Source organism: Numida meleagris, chromosome 8 (genome assembly GCF_002078875.1).
Source record: "Numida meleagris isolate 19003 breed g44 Domestic line chromosome 8, NumMel1.0, whole genome shotgun sequence".
Classification (NCBI taxonomy): domain Eukaryota; kingdom Metazoa; phylum Chordata; class Aves; order Galliformes; family Numididae; genus Numida; species Numida meleagris.
In genome coordinates, this window is record NC_034416.1 from 5070031 (window position 1) to 5091197 (window position 21167).

A 21167-nucleotide genomic window follows, 5' to 3' on the forward strand; every position below is an offset into this window, starting at 1 on the left:
GGGGAGGGCTTCTAGTTTTTGCAGTTCTCTTCCAAGTCAGTCAGCTGGAAGTGCTGAGATCATATTATTTAAGCAAAGGGCAAGCTTCAAGTGCAGCTGCTCTGAGTACCTTCGACTCAAGAGTTAGCTGGTGGTATCAGTTAGGGAAACACAGGTTAGAATTATTCTTATCTCTTCTCTGCATATCCTCCTCTTAAACATTAATACCACAGACATTTCAGATTCTGAAGGGGAAGAAAGCAAATTATAATGATAGGAGAAAGAAACAGAGGAGGAGAGGGTGAATAAGGCACAAGGATGCCTTGCTACAAGGAGAAAATAGAAACATTGCATGGAAAATGGTTAATGCAAATTAAATGAACAAAGGCATAGTCACAAGCACCGACAGAGTAAATGGACATAGGTAGAACAATTAATGTTAGTAATTTAAGTTTAATATGAAGTTAAGTGCAGGGTCTAAGGCTGTGGTAGGCCTGGTCGTGCTGGCTGAGACTCGTTTCACCCCAATTTTAACTATCCAAAATAAAGTGTGATGTACAGAGTAAGCTATCACTTGAGGCTCCTTTCTGAGCCAACAGAAAGCGACAACGGGAAGGAGAGGCACCTCAACCATCCAACAGCAGGCACCAGAGCAAAGCGGGATGAATCCTCTCCCATGAGTGAAGAAGGAAACACGCTCCTCTGCTTGTCTGGGTGCTGTTGGCTGGAGTTAGCCTCTCTCTATAAACAGAGTCCTGGTACAGGAGCACTTCTCAAGACACTACACTATTTATACCATCAGCATATAGGGGTGATGGGCTTACTGGAGGAGCAAGAAACATCTTGCAGAGATCTGTTCCACAGCAATCTCCAGAGCTCACGTTTGTGTCAGCAAGCCTGCAGCAGGACAAACCTCTATCTATGTCTGTGCCTGGCCTATTATAAAGATTGTGTCATCTCATGCCAAGACACAGTGGCAAGCCAGCTTTCAAGCTTATATGTAATTTATTTCTTGGTCTGTATGATGATGTTTGAATTCAGTGATCTAGCTGACCCATCAAAATCTGCAAGAGCTGCTTCACTCTCTGAGCTTTGTTTCATCGCTTTATCCAGTTTGAAGTGGAGATGCTGAATTCTAAATTTAGAATAACCTCAGCAGCTCGGTGCGTCTATCCATGCTTGCACTCTATTTTCTGAAAGATGATGACCAAACCAAATCCAGATTTCCTTTTAATCTTGCCCATTTTAAATCAAACTGAAAAAGATATTAAAGCTGTACTGTGAAACGTGCTGCTCCATGAATTAGTAATTTTCTTTGCTTTCTACACTGGGAATTTTTTTGCCTGTGTTGCTGTTTCTTACTGCCACTCAACGTGAGGAGCTTTTATTTGAATGAGACTATTTCAAAGCACTTTTACGCTCATGTAGAGTCAGGGACGTATTTATTTTCTGACAGTTATTTACTTCCAGTAAATATTTCACAGCCACTGGGTCTCCCAGATGAAAGCAGAGTTTGCTCTGCACTCCTGTGCAGGAGTCTAATTAAAAACTGAATAAAATGGGAGGGACAGAACCTAAGTGTTAACGATGGATGTGTCTGGAGGGAATTCAGCAAGGGGAGCCTGCTCCTTGGCACGGGCGTTGGAACCACTGCATGAAAGCAGAATAAGAACATCCAACACAGGAACCAAAAGCCCTGAGATGGATGGGAGAGGAGGGGAGAAGCTTTCAGAGAGGAGAGCCTACCCTGCTCCTGCACAAAGTGACTGCACAGGGCCAACACCGCTACTTTCTCCAGTTAGCGAATCATTGGGACAGAAGGACCGGCCTTCGAAGGGCTGCCTCCGTGTTTGGGTAATTTCCCACAGAAGACTTCACACTAACTAAATAAAGAGAGGGAGAAAATAAAGACCAAGCATTACTTTCACTGTTATTGCAGAAATAGCTTGTTTGCTGTTGGTTAAGGAAAGATTACTTACCACAGCTGTCTAGAGGGCAAAGGCAAACTGGAATTTGCTTAAGGTCTTGAGGAGGATTTTTCACATAAAGAGTGCGTTTGGAGACAAGGGAGATTATGAACAATCCTTTAACAAGATCCTCAAGCCATCAGCCTGTTTAATATTATTGATCAGTGCAGCCAGAGCACATTAAAAAAAATCTATCAGATTAGAATGGAAATTGCTTTCTTGTTCTGGCTTCTCATAAACTTCATTTCTCTTTGCAAAGGAAAGCTTCTCTGAAAGACTGGCAGCTCCTAGGCCCAAGGTGATGGCCCTGCTGGGAACAAGATGTTTCCAACACATGCCAGCAGCTGCAACTCCCTGTTCTGCCGCACCCTCCAGCCCAAAGCACCAGCCCCAAAATACACACTATCGATTTTTTGTTGGTAGTTCTTCAGGTCAGGAAGTTCCCACTTCCTTCCAAGAAACAATTTGCATTTTTCTCTCCAGTCGTGGACACAGAAAATAGCAAGATTTACAGCAAGCAAGCCAATGAGACCCACAAGGAGAGGAAAAAGGTAGCAATGTACCAGCATCTGAGACTCCTCGTAGCCTAGGGAGTAGAATCATAGAGTCATTAAGGTTGGAAAAGAGCACTAAGACCCCCAAGTCCAACCTGAGCCCACCCCCACCATGCCCATAACCACGTTCCTCAATGCCACAACTCCATGGTTCTTGAACACCTCCAGGGATGGGCAGCCTGTGCCAGCACCTCACTCCTCTTTCTGAGAAGCTTTTCCTAATAATTAGCTTAACCAAAAATAGCACCAAACCTAACACCTCAAACCAGAAGTGACATCTTCCTATGAAGAGGCTTTCTATGAGAAGCACAGCTTGACTGTGCATTTTCAATGCTCTTCCTTTGAGAGCACAGAACACCAAATCAAAACAAACCCAGATCAGGTATTTGATTGATGCCATCCACCTAAGCAACAAAGCTTTCATCTCTAAAGTCCTCACGGTGGCGATCACAACCCTGGGGATTTTGGTTTCAAAATAAATAAAACACTTAGCTTTCAATTCAGTGCCCCAGAAGTTGACAGCAACAGTAGTAAGCAATAGAAATTATTTGTGTTAATAGCCTTGTTTATTCTAATGATGTGAGCATTTTCTGTGGAGATTAATTAGCCATAATGTTGCAAATAGTATTACACGTGAAATATGCACAATAAACCAAAAATTATTTGACCGACCTATGTTCTGAAGTAAAATATTTACAGTAATGAGATTTCAATTATCCTTTGTTATGGCAGGCCATTCTCTACACTCTTCTTTATTGATAGGAGACGCATTGTTTCAGCATTTTAGCTCAATTTATTTTCTCCCATTTGCATTTTCTTATGCACAGAAAATGAGAGATGATTGTTACCTTCTTCACTTTGCACTCAATTTACATCAGTAACACATTACCTCATCCAAACTCATTTATCTGCCACAGAAATTTGATAACAAAAGCTACTGTCAGTGATGAATAAAGATCATTTCAAGTGGAGCAAGAGGAAACAAGATGAATTATTGGTTTGGGGACCTTTTGTTTACTCAAGGAAAGAAAAATACAGGATTTTTTTTCTACCTAGGCAGCACAGATCTCACAAAGCTGTAGCTCAAATTCAGCATCTCCTATTCACCTACAGCTGACACTCCTTTCTGCATACAAAAGTAACTCCATGCAACCACAAATGTCCCTCACATTTGCTGCACAAAGGAACATTTCTACATTTTTGGACTGATGGCACAGAATTGATGTTTCACAAGCTCAAGCAAACACTCACAACTACCCAAGGGTTGCTGTAGCCTCAAAGCAACTGATAGCTCTCCAGCCCGCGAGATACAGCACATCCAGCACAGCACACTGCTTCCCATCAAAGCAGCCAGCCTGGCTGGGAGCGCTCGTGGTGCTGTGAAACGCACCATGGGATTCTCTTGCACTGACAATAGCACAATATCCATCTTGCTTTGCTGGGAACTAGCGAGAGCTGCCAGCTCCTCTTGCAGCCCTGACGCTTTAAAAAGCTGCCAGAGCCTGCTAGCCTCCATCGTGCACGGGTGCAATGCTGGACATCAGTTCTACACTGTGCACGGGACAAGCTGCAGTTGGGAAGCAGGTTTTGAGGAGCAGGTCATTGGCATAAAGCCCACAAGCCCTCCCCAGAGCTGAGTGATGTCAGCTCGCTTTCCCTATGACTCCACAAGGAAAGAGAGGAGGGGGGAGGCTTGTGTGCATTCGTTTTGACCTTTCCAGCAATGAATGCTTCATTTTTTTACAGTATCCAATATTTTCCCAAAAGAAATTCCTCACCTTGAAATAGTTCTTCACATTAAGGGAAAGTCAGAAGGGAAGAAACGGTTCTTAAGAGTTATAAGTAATCCACCATTAAATGTTAAAGGTTTTGGATGGAAACCTTATTTTTGGTCAGTTTGAAGCAGGAGCAGCCGGTGAACCTGCAGCCAGAAGTCTGCTCACTCTCCCTGCGCCAGTGACAGCACTTGTAGGGTCATCTCCAAGTGAATCTGTGCTGGCTTTTTTGGAAACGCGTGCTCCGCTGAAGGTTTTCCAAGTGCTACCATGGATTTTATGTGGCAAATATCATCTGGACAGGAACGGGAAATCCAGTGCTTCCAAGAGGTTACTGGGGCTGGGTTAATGTATTCTTGTGCCTTGCTCAACCTCCAAACCTGGCAGCAACATCCTACAGGGCAGGAGATGACACCGAAGGCTGCAGCTACCTAATAGGTTTCTTGAGCATGGATGTACCCCCTAGAGTAACACCCATGCAGCCATTTCAGGGCTCAGCAATGGCACATCTGGGGACCTTAAATTAAAGGGTTACCCAGAGCAAATAAACAGGAGTTTGCACTTTGGAACTATTGACTGAGCTCCACCACCTGAACAATTTGTTCCCAGGTTTGGGCAGTGGGAGGAAGATGGCAAAAATCCCCCTCATACTCTCCTTTTGTCTTCTGGAAGCTTTCCTTGGTGCCGAAAGTACAGGTGGGTCCATTTAAAAGCCTAGGAAGTCATCTGCTCCAGGGGGTGGGGGTTATTGGCACAGCTAATGGGGCCGGTGGCCACTTGACACCGGGACAACTTGTGCTGTCTCATGAGAGACAAGGGGTCAGCAGGACCGCAGCATTTCAGAGCTCCTCTATTTGAAGCTCTGGCTCTTTTTTCAAGAAAAAAAAAATAATAGCTTTTATGCTGATTTAATGCAGAAAGTTTCACAGGGATTAATTTTAAGAATGGGATTTTTTTCTTGAATTTGTACAGCTTTCAATCTTCCAGAGCCTGATTCAGCCACTTAGAACATGCACCCACACGCAAAAGGAAATGCAGGGAACATGGCACTGGTGGAGTGACATCCACAGCCTCTGCGTGCCATCACTTTTTCCTGGAATACAGCACTCACATCCATAAAACAGTCACTGGGCTTGCCACAGTGGGAAATGTTTAAAGCCAAACCCAGCATGAATTTAACTAAGACTGTAAGAGGCAGCCAAAATTGCAGACAAGATAGAATAGTTGATGGATGTGGGTAATCACACATAGTAATGCAGGCTGCTGCATGATTGATCTGTAGCAGCAACAGTTCCAGCAGCAGCTGGTTCACTTCCAGTGCGAGTACTTGGCTGGTGCAAGGCCTTTCTTCTTTTATTAAAGCACTGAATGTAACAGGTTAAAAAAAAAGAGGAAAAAGAAGAAAAAATTACTTTTCCAAAGTGTTTGCTTAGCAATGGGAAGTGGGCAGAGTCCATGGCATATTAGTGCCACCATCCACCCAGGTGTATTTCCTTGAAAATTTAATACTCAGGTGGCAGGACAGGCCTCATCCCCAGCCCAAAGACCCCCCCCTTACTCTTTCAGGAACTGATTTAGAAGTTGCTAAGCCATACGTGACCATATGCTTGGTGTGAGGATCATGTCCAGCCAGGGTGGGCACACCGCACATGACCCCATGGTACTACCACTTTCAGTTGAAATCAAGTTCTGCCTATAAAGCAGCATGTGGGATTAGTAAGCATCAAGAAAGTCTAGATGGGTCTGATGGAGGTGAGGTTGTTTTCATTAAAACAAGATCTCTCCATTAAAAGGGTTAACTATGGCAGATGCCTGGCACGTTCCACCATGAAGAAATGAAGGAGCAGATCTAATTAAATGCAGCCACAATTGGTGGCATGCAGCTGTGCCCATGTCTGGCTCCCTAGGCACTAACCTCACAGAGAGCCCAACAGAGCTACAAAACCAATGAAGGCTGCTCCATCTCCCTCAATCCAGCCTTTTCAGCCCAGCTTGGGTTCATGCCAGAGGTTGTGGCACATGCCAGAAGGAAGAGTCTCCTCCAGTGACTTTCATGTCCCACATATAAACCCCAATCTTGCAGATGGGAGAGGACTGGACAGCCCATGGGAGCTGCAGTGTTTAAACCAAGCCAGAGTTCTTTACCCATCAACATCTAATTGTTTGGCAGTAGATAAACGTCAGGATTTTAATGGACTCCCCTCCTTTTTAACTGAAAGCATGAGGAAGGCAGAGGTGCAAGCTTGCTTTATAGCGATTAAAATCCTTGCAAAAACAATTAGTATAACGTCTGACATAGAGAGACAGAAATGCCTCCGCCAACCTCAGGAGCAAGGTCAGAGCCAGCTGGGAGAGCACACGTGGTAGCACCACAATGGGACCATGTCACCAGGTGACCACTGCTGGAAGGCTGGTGGCAACCTGGACATCCCCTCTGCACCTAGGGCCAGGGGTCCTCACACCACCTCGCCTCAATTTCTCTGTTCAGACAAGTTGTCTCTAAGCAGCAGCATGAGAAAGCCTTTGGTTTTTCCATTCTTGAATAGCTTATTCCAGTTTCAGCATCTGTGACAGGAGGTATTCACACCTTCTGTGAAACTTCAGTGCTCCTAATTACCCTCTTGCCATCAGTTTTGCCTGTCAGCTGCTAGGACTGCTGGTTCACTGGATTGCAGTTAAGTTAGACACCAAAGAAGCCTCAAGTAAGCAATAATGCTCCCGAAACATCTCCGGCCATAGGGGATGATGAACTTGTGAGAAGGGCTTTCTGGGAGAGCAGAGCCCTGCTGCCCACCCCACACCCCCTCTGCAGCCCGGCTTTCTTTTCCAATTGCAGTCTTTATCGAGAACAAAGAGGCGAACGCAGTTCTGAGCAGGACAAGGCGAGCCAATTCAAACAGGCTGGAAGAGTTCATTCCTGGGAACCTCGAGAGAGAATGCATAGAAGAAAAATGCAGCTTTGAAGAAGCCCGAGAAGTGTTTGAGAACACAGAGAAAACGGTGAGTACCACAGCTGCAAAAACAGCCCAAACCCTTCCTCTCAGCCTCACCTGCATGGAGTGCTGGGGAGAAGCACAGAGAGAGGAGGACTGAAGAGCAAGGGGGGCTGTGCAGGAGCCAGGTGCAGCACACATTGCCACTTGGTTCACGATCCATCTGTCGGGCTGGGGAAACTCTATGGGGGTTGGGTGCTCACCACTGGGATTACTGAGGTGGTTGTTTCCCTCCAAGCCTTTGGCTTTAGCTTTGGAGCCACCCCGTTAGCCCAGGAACTAGAAACCAAGGGAATTTCTTTTTTTCCTTTGCAGATGGAATTTTGGAAAATATACATTGGTAAGAGCTGCTTTCTTCACATTCACACGCATAATATTCATCTCTCAGACCATAAGCAGCAGATGCTTATGGAAAGAAATGTTTTTCAGCATTCAGGAATTGTTTTATCACTGTGTTGATGAGAGATGCACCCTAAACGCTGTGGTCACTCAGCCTGTGCCTATCCCCTTTGTATAAGAAAGGCAAGGAAAAAAATTACTTGCCTTTTCTATATACAAGCAGGGTTTCTTGGAACAGACTGCACAAATCTCACAGAAAAAATAGTTCACACAGACTGCTGCATCCAGCAAGCCCAGGTCACCTTCTGGGCTTCTGGTTTCAGCTGCAGCACAGAGCAGAACAAGACAGCAAGAGATAACACCCCACCAAGTAAATGCTCTGTTCTCCTGCAGAGATCTCCAGATACAACACAACCTTATACAGACTCAGTGTGAATCCCTGGAAATGCCATGATAAGTAGAGTCTCAACGTGGTCACAGCAAACAGCTGTTTGTAATTTACACCAGTGGTCCCAAAGCTTTGCTTCTCCACTATTTTTTTTCCCCCCCAGCATCGCTTTCTTCCTTTTCCTTACCAAAAAGATTTCAGTGTCCACTAAAACATCTGAAACAGATTTTAAGTACATTTTGATAATTGAACTGCTTTGCAGACTGGCAAAGCACCCAGAACATTTCTAGCCTTAAATAATTCAGATTATTTGGAAGTTACATCTGCATCGTAGGACTGCCCTCTGAAAAACTGTAACACAATGGAAAGCACAACAATAGCAGAGCAGCAAGGTCCCAAGCTACAGCAAGTAAGGATTTACTCAAACACAACAGTCACAGGAATAAAGGAAAGAAGCTGCTTACCTTCAGAAGGCCCAAGGTATGCAGGGACCTCCACCAGGATTCCCTTTCCTCCACTGCCAACCCTTAAATGAGGTCTGGGAAGGGGTGGATCCTGGCTCCACCCCTTCCAGTCACTCAGGTTCATTGCATGCACCTGTGCTCCCCTGGGTTGGCCCTGCCTTCCCACCAGGTGTTCAATCACTGCTTCAAGCCGTGACTTAGCATTTCCGCTACAAAAACCAACTGATGAAACTCAAGACTGCATTTGTTTCCATGTCACTGGAACCAATTCTCCCCCCAAAAATAATGAACACCATCTCTTCATCCAGAGACCTGCCCTACTGCTCAGCTTACAGGAGCTCACACCTGGGCTACCAAACCCCGCTTGCCCTCACCAGGCAGCAGCAGCAACCGTCCCATCCCATCCAAACCATCTGTACCAACCCCAACATCATGCCTTTAGAAGACAACCCCATTCTGTCCCTGTTTGCAAGCTGCCTTCTGCATTCCAACACCTTCCTCAAGGCATCATTAACAGCCAGGCTTACTGGTAGGATACAAATGCAGGAGGACATGCCCCTTCCTTGCTGCCATCACATCGCCATTTCAAAGTGCCTTTCCCTGTGATTTAATGTTGCTTTTTACTCCAGACCGTGAACTTTGCAATATCAGGCATTTCTATTCCTCAGTTTCTCAAATGCAGGCAATGTGAATAAAAGCCTTGGCACACTAAGAAAAATCTAGACCTGCTAATAGTAGTGAAATATTTTGAAAGAAAGCAATGGCATAGGCTCACAGCCTTAGTATTTAAAAACATCTCCAGACCCAGCACGCAGAGGGACAGCAGTGTTCAAACAAATTCAGATGAGTAAAAACCCAACCACTCTCGATGACACAAGTCTTCGAACTTCAGCTGTGCAACCAAGCCAAGATGTGAGATCCTGCTGAGACATCACGTTAGTGAGATGAAAAAAAACCAGAACCCAATAGGAGACAGCGTATATAATCGGGCCTTTGGATTAAGCACTGCTGCTAATGTCCCCACAGTGCTGGTGTTGCCTGTTGTGCACTTGTGCACCAGAGTTGAACTTATTTTCCATTTCTGAGATGGAAGGCTTGCAGCCTCCTGCTTGTCATTAACAGCAGGCTTGCACAGAGTGCTTGGCCACCACCAGCTGAGGTGGACGCTGATGTTCGTTAATTCTCCTGTCTTCTCTCAAAGATGGAGATCAATGCAACTCCAACCCATGCAAAAACGGAGCCTCTTGCAAGGACGGAGTAAGCTCCTATGAGTGCATGTGCCCACCTGGGTACGGAGGCAGGAACTGCGAGATAGGTACGTACAAAGGGCATGTCTTGGGGTTGTTCTGCCTTCTTTGAAATCCCATCTGATTAAAGTGGGCATAACGATTTTCATCCTACACGAGGGCTGTGTCAGACACACTGTGCCTCGCTGCAAGACATCGTATGAATGTGCTAATTTAGCCTGCTAGCAGCAGGACCACCAGGGGACGTGCTTTGGTGTTTAGGAGCAGATGTCTCCCTCCTCTGCCATCTCCTGCAGAGACCCACTGAGCACTGAGATGCTCTTACACGGGGCTCACTCAGACCAGGGCAGCCCCTGTGCTCTCACTCCTTTCCACCCTCATGCCAGGTACTGATGGGGCAGGACTACACAACCTCCCCACAATGGCACCCTGCAGAAATCATAATCCTAATTATCACCAGCAACCTTGATTCTAAAGGCAAACAAAAGGCAAATATTTTCCTGATGGGTTGAGGAGTCTATGAAAACCAAACAGCTGATAACTTAGGCAAGAGGGATATTCAGCTCTTATATTTATAATATAATCAGAGGCTGTGCGACTCGCATAATGTGCTAGACTCACTGCACTAATAAAAGATTCTCTTTCTAGTTGTGCTTCTGCTCTGGCAAGAGAGGAGCGTACGTTAAAAAGAGCATTTCAAAGCTGCATCAAATTTAAATAGTCTCACTGCAGATTTCTCATGGAAGCGAGACAGAAACAAAAATAGCGCCCGAAGTGAGGCGTGAAAAGGATCTCTGTAAAAATAGTAAATGATGGCATTAAAATGGCTACAGGAAGGGAGGTGTCCTTGAGGAGGTAGGAGTGGAGTTAATCTGCTGTGAAGCGATTTGAAAACTCACTGAGAATTAAAAGGGTGCCTGCAGATGAGCGGATTTCCACCTCCGAGGGATGGTGGTCCCATGGCAAGGAGGGGTGGGGTGGGAGAAGGCACCCGCCGTGCACTGGGATGCTCGCCGAGCCACGGCTGCCCTACAGATGCTGAAAGCAGTGCCACTGAAATGGGTCCTCCACCCACCCCAGGCTGCACCGATCTCTCGGTGTGTCAGGAAGAGCATGTGGTTTCAAATGCAGAGCCCAGCAGTAATCCCGAGGCAAAGCTTTCCTGGGGCACCCACGGGGCACACGGTGCTCTCTGCTGGCACCTGCACCATGGCTGGATTTCCGTAAGCATGGGGGTTGGAGGGGAGCGCAATGGTGGGGAAATCACGTGGCTCATAACCAAATATTTGCAGCAGTCCTTTGGGGTCAGGCTGCCAAATTTTGGACAGCTCTGCAGGGCTGAGCGGCTCTGATTGCACCGGGACTGGTTTATGGGGATTGCTGGAGGCAGGACTGTGCTGGGGCTCAGCAGCACTTCTTGTAGGACCTCATGGCCATTTCCTCACTCTGCCATCCCAAAGAGGTGCTCAGCACTCCCTCACTATGAACAAGGACAGGATTTGCAAGAGGACGCTCTCTTTGTGACCGAGCACCCTTCGGCACAGCCTGCAAAAGCTGTAGGCAGCCACAGGCTGAGCCCAAAGGCTCAGGTCCCTACAGCTCTCACCAGGGCCATGTCAAAGAGCTTTCTGCATCTCATTTTCATTTCTTTCAGACTCCACTTGTGCCTCGAAAAACGGGGGCTGCGAGCACTTCTGCAGGCACGACCCGCCGCACAAGGCTGTGTGCTCCTGCGCCAGCGGCTACAAGCTTCATGAGGATGGAAAGTCCTGTAAACCTGCAGGTTAAACCTTAACGTGTTTTAAGAGAGTTGGGTTAACGTTTCCAAGGTCTTCTCCTGGGTTTAAATACATGCATCTCGGAGAAATGAGATACCCTGTTGGAAGCCAACCTTGTTCTCTTGCTTAGCAGATGTAAGGAGCCTGACGCTGCACTTTCCAAATGGCAGATGTGAGGCTGCCCTTGAAAGACATGGTCTAAGCATCCTTTTTTTAGCCTACGTGCATGGAGAGGAGTTTAGGTGTCGAAACTTCACACACAAGGCAAATGCCCGTTCCAGAAGGCTGCTCACAAAGGCACATCTTGTATTTCCAGATATGGATCAGTAATTTTTTTGGAGACATAACTATTATGCTTGGCTATACCAGTATGTACATGGGTGTCCATTCAGCCAGAGCTAGCTCACAAGTTCTTCCAATAGCTACTACTTCGTTACTGATCCTCCACCCAGGATGCTCTGGGCTATTACAGGACAACAGATAATCTTTCATCCTGTAAATCATATTCCCTGAGTTTTCCCCAATCCCAGGCTGTTACAACAGCTATAACTACACCAGCTCATTCAATCCCAACCCAACACAGCAAGTTCATTGAGCCAAACACACCTGGCAGAGGAAGGAGGAGACTAGTTAGAGGAAAACGTCATTTAAACTCAATGTAAGGTTTGGTACCATCATATTTCCAACACATGAGCGTAGCTGATATGCCACCTGGCTGGCAGGCGGGTGCCTGCACAGGAAGGGGTTGAACTGAAGGGCTGGCTTTCAGCAATCAGACTCAGCCTGAGATACTTTCTATGCTTTCTGCTAATGGAGATACGTTCTTTGGACCAGAAAGTTTCTGTTAATAAGAAGATCATCTTTCAGATTGGGTAACTGCCCTTCTTGCAAAAGCTTAACATTTCTTTGCTCTGAGGCCTTCATTCCCAGCCCAGCCTCCTGATGGTGCTTTCCCTCACCAAGCACCCATTGGAGCCCTACTCCTAACATGGACTTTTGAAGCAAATGTGAAATCTCTGTAGGCCACGCTCACATCTGATTTTACACTAATGTTTGTTTGCACAGCGCTGTCAAAAGCCTTTCAGATGAAAGACAATGCCTGATGCTATTTACTGTTTTGACTGCCACTATCAGCAGGAATTCGGCACACACTGTGTAGGAGAGAAATGGGAAGAGCTCAGCTGAAATGAGCCTACAGATGAGGTCTTCATTAACAGGAAAATCTAAACTCAAGCATGAGTTTATTAATGTTTTCCTCACCTTGGTGCCAAGCAGGATGATCTGTACAATTGGCAGATATTATTTCCTGCCCTCTCCCAGCTGGACATGCATTGTTCTGGAGCAACTTGCTGCAGAAATGTCAGCCAACAGCCGGGCTGCCCGGCGCACAGCTCCCAGGCACGCACCCCAGCGTTCTGCTAAATAAAGGCGCAGCTGTGCCGCCCTGTCCAGCGTGTCCTCTCTCTTGCAAGGTTCCTTCTTTATAAAAGCAGTTCACAATTCACATCCAAAACCCGTTCTGCTTTTGTCGCTCCTGCGTATTGTCTGCATGGATGCTCTGGGCCCCGATCAGTTCATTTACAGGCATCTCCTCACCTGCTCCTTCCCTTGCTGTGACGTTCAGAGTGATTGCACTGCCGGGCATAACCTTGTCCACTTCTCCTCCAGTGCCATATCCCTGCGGGAGGATCACGGCTCCCGAGATGAGGGGAAAGGTCACCCGCACCGAAAACACCATTGAGCGCTGGAACATCACCGCCAACGACGAGGACGACGCTCACGACGAAGCGCTCGACATCACCGAGCCGCCCCCCCCCACCGCCCCCGCCAAGATTGTGCCGATAACCAAGAACGACACCCGGGTGGTCGGGGGATACGACAGCGTGAAGGGCCAGCTGCCCTGGCAGGTAGGGGCTGCTCCCGCGTGCCCCCGGCAGTCACTGCCGCTAGCTCCCTCTGCACCCGCGCTCACCTTCCATCACGCTGAAACCTGCCTCTGAGGCTACTTCAGCAAGAGATCTCATAGGAATTCATAGGAATACAGCTTCTCTCCGCACGTGGTTTTATGTCACAGCAGCAAAACTTCTGACTGGGAGTCCGTCCCGGCAAACAGCTAGGAGTCAGAGCGGCTTCAGCAAGCTTTGCAAAGAGCGATGCAGCTCCATTTCTGGTGAAGCCTTTCTGAACATATGGGAAATATCTTTTCAGTGTAATATTCTGGCTCTGGTCTCTTGCAAGTCCTGGCACAGACCAGCGCTGGTTGTGACAATGACCCATAGGGCCCATTCACGCGGGTCAGCCAGGAGGAGCACCAGAAATCTAAACCTAAGAAATCAGCACCCACAGTGAAAGCATATTCACGTGCTCTGAGCCCCCCGAGGCTGGCTGTGCTCACAAGGACCTCCACCTCGCCAGGCACAACCCTCCCGAATTAGTTTGCTCGCCCTTTGGTCATCTGGCAGGTGAGGGTGCCCAGCCCGCAGGGTCAGGCAGCAGGGATGCTGTGCGCTGCCCAGGGCTCGGGGTGGCTGCAGGGCTCAGGAAAGGGCCCTAGGCAGCCCGCAGCGGCGAGCAGGGAGCGGTGCTGCCATCCCGTGGCTGGCGGCTGGGGACGGCCGAGCGGGGGCTGCCGCTGCCAGAGCAGGTCCGGCGGCTGCAGGGAGGGCAGGAGGCAGCCTGGCAGGATGCCGTGCCGGGTGGGAGGGACAAAATGGGTGAAACGGAAAGGAAATCCATCTTTTCAGTACAGGCCAACAAGTCGGCTGATGGATTTAATTAGAAGTTTTAGTGCGAGGGATGTCCTGGCTCGTGCCCCCTGAGTGGGAGGGCACCGGGTGCTCGTATGATACAGGCACTTAGCACCTTGCCCCCAGTTTCTCTGTTCACTGAAAAGCACTTTTATAAGGTGTGTATAGAAGCGCATTTAGGAAACTCTGTGCTAAACTGGCGTTTATCATAGAATACCCTGAGCTGGAAGGGACCCATAAGAATCACTGACTCCAACTCCAGGCTCCACACAGGACACCATCCAAAAACAGAACCCTATGCTGGGGCTGTCTGACCCCCAGCCTGGAGCAGGGGTCAGACAGGAACAAGTGCAGCACGGCACCAGCAGTGTGCAAACAGCGCTGGACAAACCGGGGTGGAGGCACAGGGACACGCAGGGAGCAGCTCCTGGCACAGCTGAGGCAGCGCTGGCTCCGTGTGATTTAACACAACTCGTCCTACAGCCAAACCCAAGCCTTGCATCTCCCTCTTGGCACAAACCCCACAGCTGCAGTTTCCTTCTGCTCCCGCAGGTTCACCTGGTGGACAGCAGAGGTTTGGGCTTCTGCGGAGGGTCCATTATCAACGAGAAATGGGTGGTGACAGCAGCGCACTGCCTGGAGCCAGGGGACAACGTCACGGCTGTGGCAGGTGAGCACTGCGGGTGGCACCGCCGCTCGGTGATGCCAGCGCCCAACCCAACTGCAGGAGATCACCCCGAAGGCAGCGTGGCCCTCCAGCAGGCTGCGTGGGAGCTCAGGGAGGCAGCAGGGCCCGGCTGCGCGGCACGGGGTGCTGCAGCTTCACAAAACTAATTTATCTCTGCTTGACAAATGGTATTTCCCCTCACCCCTGGTACCCAGCTGTTCCAGGCTGCCTGCTGATCATTCAGCGCAGGGCTTTGGCAAGCGGTGCAGTGCCATGTTTCACAGCTATGGCAGAGTCATCTTCCCCAAATTACTTGTTTCCCTCCAGTGTGATTACCCAGTGCAGGAAGCACGCTGATGGAGCTGGTAACAGCTACAGGCAATGTTCAGAGGAGGCAGGGAAGAATCGCACTTTCTTGTATTACTGACAAAAATGAGGTTTCACCTGAGCCTTGAAACGATGATTTCATATCTACAGAAATTGGCTTATCAAGAGGGCTCCCTCTGCATCTTCACCTTCTGCAGCAGCACAGCTGAGCCCCGGCTGAGTGCTGTGAGCTGTGCTGCACCGCGGTGCTCGTGCTGTGGGACCAAACCCCTGCCCCGTGCAGGCAACAGGAGGCTTGCAGCTTGCACACAGCTCTTTTATTTCCCCACCTGCCTTCAGGCACAAAGCCCAGCACTGCACCCGCAAACACGGGGAACTACACAATTCTCAACGCAATGCTTTTCCCCAGAAAAGCACGTTTCCCCCAGACAGATGTTTTGCGTTCGCTGCATCTGCACACTGAGCTCCCTCCCCTTCCCAGCTCTGCTGTCAGCCAGCTCCCCATGCGCTGCCTGCACACCGCCCTGCAGCACTGCTCCGTTTCCAGGGCAGGATTTGGGGCAGGTAGCAAGTCAAGTGAGCAAAACATGATTTTGCAGGGCTTCAGGAACTGCTGGATTTGTACTCACACCGTGCACGGTGCACGGGTAACATGTGAATCCTTCACCTCCATTCATGCTAAATGTTCAGCTTTGTTTATAGCATCCTGGGAGGCCCACAGAGGGTGGAAGAAGCAGTCCCAGCCCCAATTCTTTGCCTCTTTGCCTTCATCACTGAAGCATATTTACAGATCCTCAGCAATAGCAAGCAGCTGTAGCACAAGTAAAACCCTCTCAAACTCTCCCCCACTTCTTGCATTTACACTGTGGAAACGCAGCCTGCAAAGAAGCTGACACTCACACTGCTGCTGCTGCAGCAAAAAAAAAACCCACAACCCTTAGCAATGAGAGCGGCAGCTCAGCCACCAGCCCCACCTCAGCCAGGCTCAGCACGGCGCGGCCCGGGGCGCGGCCTCACCTCTCAGCCGGGTCCTGTCGCTCCTCGCAGGCACACACGGGCACAGGGCACGGCCAGGGCTGCTGCAGACGTCGCTTAGAGGAGATCGGATGTTGTGGAGATCACAGCAGAGCACGGGGAAATGCCGCAGCAGGGGTTAAACGCGCTCCGTGCCTCTCGGGCTGAGAAAAGCCATCCTGCTCTCAGCCCTCAGCATCACCAGGCCACGGGTGAGGCAGGAGCTCGGCTCAGCTGCGGGTGTCCCCACCAAGTCCCGCAGCGTTTCCTTTCCCTCCACCTGTTGTCACACGGGGTAGGAGGGAGCCGACCAGCTGCAGGCAGAGCCCTGAAATGGCCGGCAGCTGGGCCCTGGGACCCGCGGGGCCGGTGCTGCCCCTGCAGCCTGTCCTGCCCTGCTCAGCATTCTGCAGAGGGGCAGGCAGCGAACGGGCAGGGCTTTTTAATGCAGATCTGTAATTCTCGAGGCTTTCCCCGTTGGTGCTGGAGCAGCATCCCGGTGAGGGTGCTCAGTTGCCACACGCTTTGACAGAGCCCTCTGGACCGCGGTCGCTCGGTCTGTATTTCTGAGGTGCTGTGGTGATGGCTGCCACGTGCGGAGGGGACGTGTGCTCACTGGGCTGCCGGGGGCCCGGGGTCACACTGCTGGCTGCAGGGGCTGGGGAGGCGGTGCCACCTGAGGGCCCCCAGGCCGGGCACTGGGGCTGTGGGAGCACTGAGATGGCACTGGGAGGACATGGCTGTCAGCAGGCCCACACGTTCATCTCCACAGGTGAATACAACACGAAGGAGGACGACCACACAGAGCAGCGGCGGCAGGTGGTTAAAATCCTTCCTTACCCCACCTACAACCGCACCAGGAACAAGCACCACAACGACATCGCCCTCCTGGAGCTGGACCAGCCGCTCACCTTCAACAGCTACGTCACCCCCATCTGCATCGGCAGCCGGGACTTCACCAACAACCTGCTGAGCAACGGGCCGGGCACGGTGAGCGGCTGGGGCAGCATGCTGTACCGCGGCCGCTCCGCCATCATCCTGCAGGTGCTCACCGTGCCCTTCGTGGACCGGGTGACCTGCCTGAAGAGCACCTCCACCACCATCCTGCAGAGCATGTTCTGCGCCGGCTACACGGCTGGGGGGAAGGACACCTGCGGGGGGGACAGCGGCGGGCCCTACACCAACAGCATTGGGGAAACCTGGTTTCTGACCGGGGTCACCAGCTGGGGCGAGGAGTGCGCCAAGCCGGGCAAGTACGGCATCTACACCAAGGTTGCCAAGTACGTGAAGTGGATCAAGGAAAGCACGAGGCTCACCTAACTGAGGCGACGTGATGCTAGATGGACTGGCTAGGGGGAGGCCGCAGAAACTGCCTCAGAAATCACTGTTTTAATAATCATTTCTGTATGAACTAATTTCTGCTCTTGGAAGAGAACCCAGTGTAAATGTGGCAATACGGAAATAAAAAGCCATTCTAATTACCCGTGACTGCACTCCTGCATGCACCAGCACGGGGTATGTCCCCAAACCCCCACGTGCCCATGGCTGCCCACCACAACCCCCTTCCCCACACCAGCACCATGGGAGGGCATGGTCCCCATGCAGCGCCGAGGTGCCTCTCCCATCTCACTGCCACCACATCCAGCAAGAGGCCGATGGGATCCTCTGTCACCGCTCATTTTAAAATCAAAACGTGTGTGTGTGTGAATGCTATATTTGTTCCAAAGAAATGAAATAAAACCAACACTGAGAATTTTTTTTCAGAAGGATAGCAGAGGTGTCTTTGGAGAGAATCGCACAGTCTCATGTGAATTTATTTAACAACTTTTTAATCTTTAAATATAGATTTAACACATTTTGTACAGGTACATATACAATATAGTTCATTTAAACTTGCAGTCAGAGAAAACTCTCTACTGTAATTTATAATAACATGTACACGAAGAGCCTAGTTCAACAGCATACTTAAAGGTAATAGACCATGTCATGTGCAAAGTTTCAAATGTTAAAAATCTCAGACTGTACATTCAGATTTGCAGAGCTAGTCAATATCATAAATTAATAAAAGCTTAGATTTAAAACTATGGAAGACCAAAAAAAAAAAAAGATTAAAACCATTTAATATGCAATGTGTGCTATGTTTGAGACAAATATTTACAGCTGTACCTCAAAATGTGAACTGGTACCACAAGAATTGTTACCAGCAGAAATAACTCCCATACTAACTTCAGAGAATCCTACTTTTCCACCTAGCGAGTGCACTGTGACCAGCTTTAAAACAGACAGAAATAATTGTCAGTGAATTAAAACCTCCCTGGTTTGATTCCCAGCAGCTGAGGAACACTGGGATCTTTCTAAGTCTCGCAGCGTTGCTCAGCACAGACCCAGTGGTCCTGCTTTGGGGATGCATGGGGCTGCCCTCAGCGCTGGCCACTCAAACCAGGGGAGCCCCCGGGCAGCCAGGAAGCAGTTCAACCATTCCTCCATACAGGAGTGGTCACTGAAAACACTGGGTGTATTTGAACTCAACAGCTTGATACTGTATCTAAGAACTGATGGCTCACAAATCAAAGTCAGAACACAAAGGTCCCCCTTCAGTCCATGGTATAAAACACTGTGTCAGCAGAACAGAGCAAATCCACTACTGCATGCATACTATCAACCCTGTTCTCAGCAGTCAGATGCTCTTTGCACACATCTGTTTAAGAGGCAAACCACCTGTACCTATGTTCTACAAAAGCAAAACTAGACAAAGAAACACAAAATTAAACGGAGAGTTCAATATTCCTTGAAAACTCAACTGATGCGTTATCGTTAAAGATGCTGAAAAGTACAGTCTTGTCACATGAACATCCTTAGTGCAAACATGGACATTTAACTTTGATTTATGGCACGTGTTCCAAAAGTACATACATTTAATGTAAACTTCAACACTTGCTAGATACAGGTTTCAGCCTTGGGACACGGCAGGACCCTAAAGTGATTGGTGACAACCCTGAGTTGTCAGTTCGACCTGATCCAAACCTCACTGAAATCAATGGGACTGACTGCAATGGGCTGGATTCAGACCCTAAGTGCAAAAAGAGGATCTTTAGCATTATTGCATCTTCCACGTGAGTCAGCCGGATGATGCTCTTACAGAACATTACATTCACATAGCTGAAGTAGATATTTAAGAAAAATCCATCCATAAAATCAATTAAGCAGAACATACAGCTTCTTTGTTGTTGGTTTTTGTTTGTTTTTGGTTTACCAAAACTCAACTCTTTTATTTGCAATCAGTTTCAACAGTTGTCAGCTAATAAGTAGATAAAGCCTTCAACCTGTAGAGGAAATTTCAAGCATCTACACAAGGTGTCAGAAAACTGTAGTGTACTTCTCTGATGAAACATGATGGATGTCATGGAAAAACAGCAGGTAAAAATAATGAAACACTGTACTTTCCATAGTGGGGAGAAAAGAAAAAGAGCAGAGAATGGCTTCCTTTATGACTATGAGAAGCTGGTTAGGACCCTGGTCCCGTTCAGTGCAGATGAAGCTGTGGAGCTCTGTGAATGTGATGAATAGTACAGGAAAACTCCAACTATTGTGCTATTTCTCTGTAACACTTAGTTGAAAGCTTCCAAGAGCATCAAAAATAGGATGCTACTAGTTCGCCCTTAACTCAAGGGGAACTAAACTTTCGCGTGTTACACAGGGCAGCATCTATAAAGTAATGAAGAATGATGTTAATATTAAAGCATCTTAGTCCAAGAAATACATAGTTCCCTGTAATCATGTAACATTTATATAACACTAAAGAAAAATTGCACATTCCTGTGGTTCTCCCTGAAAGCTGAACTCCCATTAGCTTCAGTGAGAGCCTTGGCTAAGGCAGGACCACAGGGTTTGACTCGTTTCTGTAATCTATCACTTGATTATCACAGCATGGCCAGCGGTTATCATCTCTAGAATCCTTATTTTGTCATTGCAAAATGGCTTTCTACAGTCACAAAATAGCTGTTCTACGAAGCTGGCTGGCATCACTGGTTGTAAATGTAGACCCTGCTTTATGTTTCAAAGGCAAAAATTAGCATTATCTTTAACGGACCCTGCATAATAATTCTGCTCACATAAAGCCTGTGGCTGCAATCATTAAAGTGCATGAGGAACAGTGCAAACAGCTGTGCTACATCTGCAAAACGACAAGTGGCATTTTAAACAGAACTTACACACAAAACGTGCATGTTTCAGCTAACATGCTTACGCTAACTTGCAAGAGCTCAAGCATTCAGCCACGCACTATATTGGGCAAATTAGAACTGCGTGGCCCAAGGTACTATGTAAAGAGTTGCCTCAAGCTCAGCCAAGAAGCCAGTCCCACTGCCCTGGCCAGCCAGAGCAGAGGGTGCACGTGCTTTGTCCCCCAGGCACTCCAAGTGAGGGGCAGCTTAGCAGTGAAGAGCACACACGCACTCACACGTGCACAAACACACACAGGGATCCCCTTAAGGCTTGGAAGTGAGAATTTGGCAAGTGGGATGTTGAACAAAACTAGAAGAGGGCCTGGCACAAAGCACAGGAGCAGGATCCTGGCCAGAACTACATCACACTGCAAAGTGAGAGCACCGTGGCCACCTGCATCCTCCCTGAAACAAATGGGTGCAAGCACCTGCCCCAGCATGGAGCATCTTCCAGCGGCTGCTCTGAGTGCTCCTCAGGTTTGGGCTTAATTCTGCTCTATTTCATGCTCCCTCTAAAAGAAATCAGCCTCGTGCAACCTTCACTCAGCACACAGAAATCAAAAACCATCTCTCTGCTCAGATTTTAAAGGTCAGATGAAAAAGGCTGGAAATGCATTGGCCTCATTTTGCTCTGACATGAAAATTCTGGAGCGAACAAAACGTTTCCTTTTGCTTGCATTTGTTTACCACTGCTGAGAGAAAAGA

General features: G+C 48.5%; 2 protein-coding genes across 5 annotated transcripts in view; one reads left to right on the forward strand and one right to left on the reverse strand.

Annotated features, from left to right (window-relative positions):
• F9 (coagulation factor IX) lies at positions 3066 to 17949 on the forward strand. 3 transcript variants are annotated; one of them, XM_021406606.1, is made up of 8 exons: positions 3066 to 4971; positions 7088 to 7275; positions 7584 to 7608; positions 9661 to 9774; positions 11361 to 11489; positions 13153 to 13391; positions 14784 to 14901; positions 17012 to 17949. In XM_021406606.1, exons 1-8 carry the CDS (start codon positions 4905 to 4907, stop codon positions 17557 to 17559), a joined length of 1428 nt encoding a protein of 475 aa, XP_021262281.1. In that variant the 5' UTR covers positions 3066 to 4904; the 3' UTR covers positions 17560 to 17949. The 3 variants fall into 3 exon arrangements, 2 of the variants coding, with proteins under 2 accessions (XP_021262281.1, XP_021262282.1); XM_021406607.1 differs by having other exon boundaries at positions 7112 to 7275; XR_002441657.1 differs by lacking the exons at positions 3066 to 4971; positions 7088 to 7275; positions 7584 to 7608; ... (2 more) ...; positions 13153 to 13391; positions 14784 to 14901 and adding an exon at positions 16363 to 16795 and having other exon boundaries at positions 17012 to 17101.
• Positions 18052 to 21167, reverse strand: part of MCF2 (MCF.2 cell line derived transforming sequence) — a 48740-nt gene continuing 45624 nt past the window's right edge. For both annotated transcript variants that reach the window (XM_021406604.1, XM_021406605.1), the window contains one exon: positions 18052 to 19944. In XM_021406604.1, the coding sequence (XP_021262279.1) occupies positions 19904 to 19944 (41 nt within the window). In that variant the 3' untranslated portion in view covers positions 18052 to 19903. The remainder of the gene's footprint in view (positions 19945 to 21167) is intronic.

Excerpts from the sequence above, each read along its gene's own strand:
- F9 (XM_021406606.1), top strand. The coding sequence starts at position 4,905 with ATGGCAAAAATCCCCCTCATACTCTCCTTTTGTCTTCTGGAAGCTTTC. Across the intron at positions 9,775-11,360 it reads AGGCAGGAACTGCGAGATAG|ACTCCACTTGTGCCTCGAAA; the intron begins GTACGTACAAAG and ends CATTTCTTTCAG. Across the intron at positions 14,902-17,011 it reads CAACGTCACGGCTGTGGCAG|GTGAATACAACACGAAGGAG; the intron begins GTGAGCACTGCG and ends TCATCTCCACAG.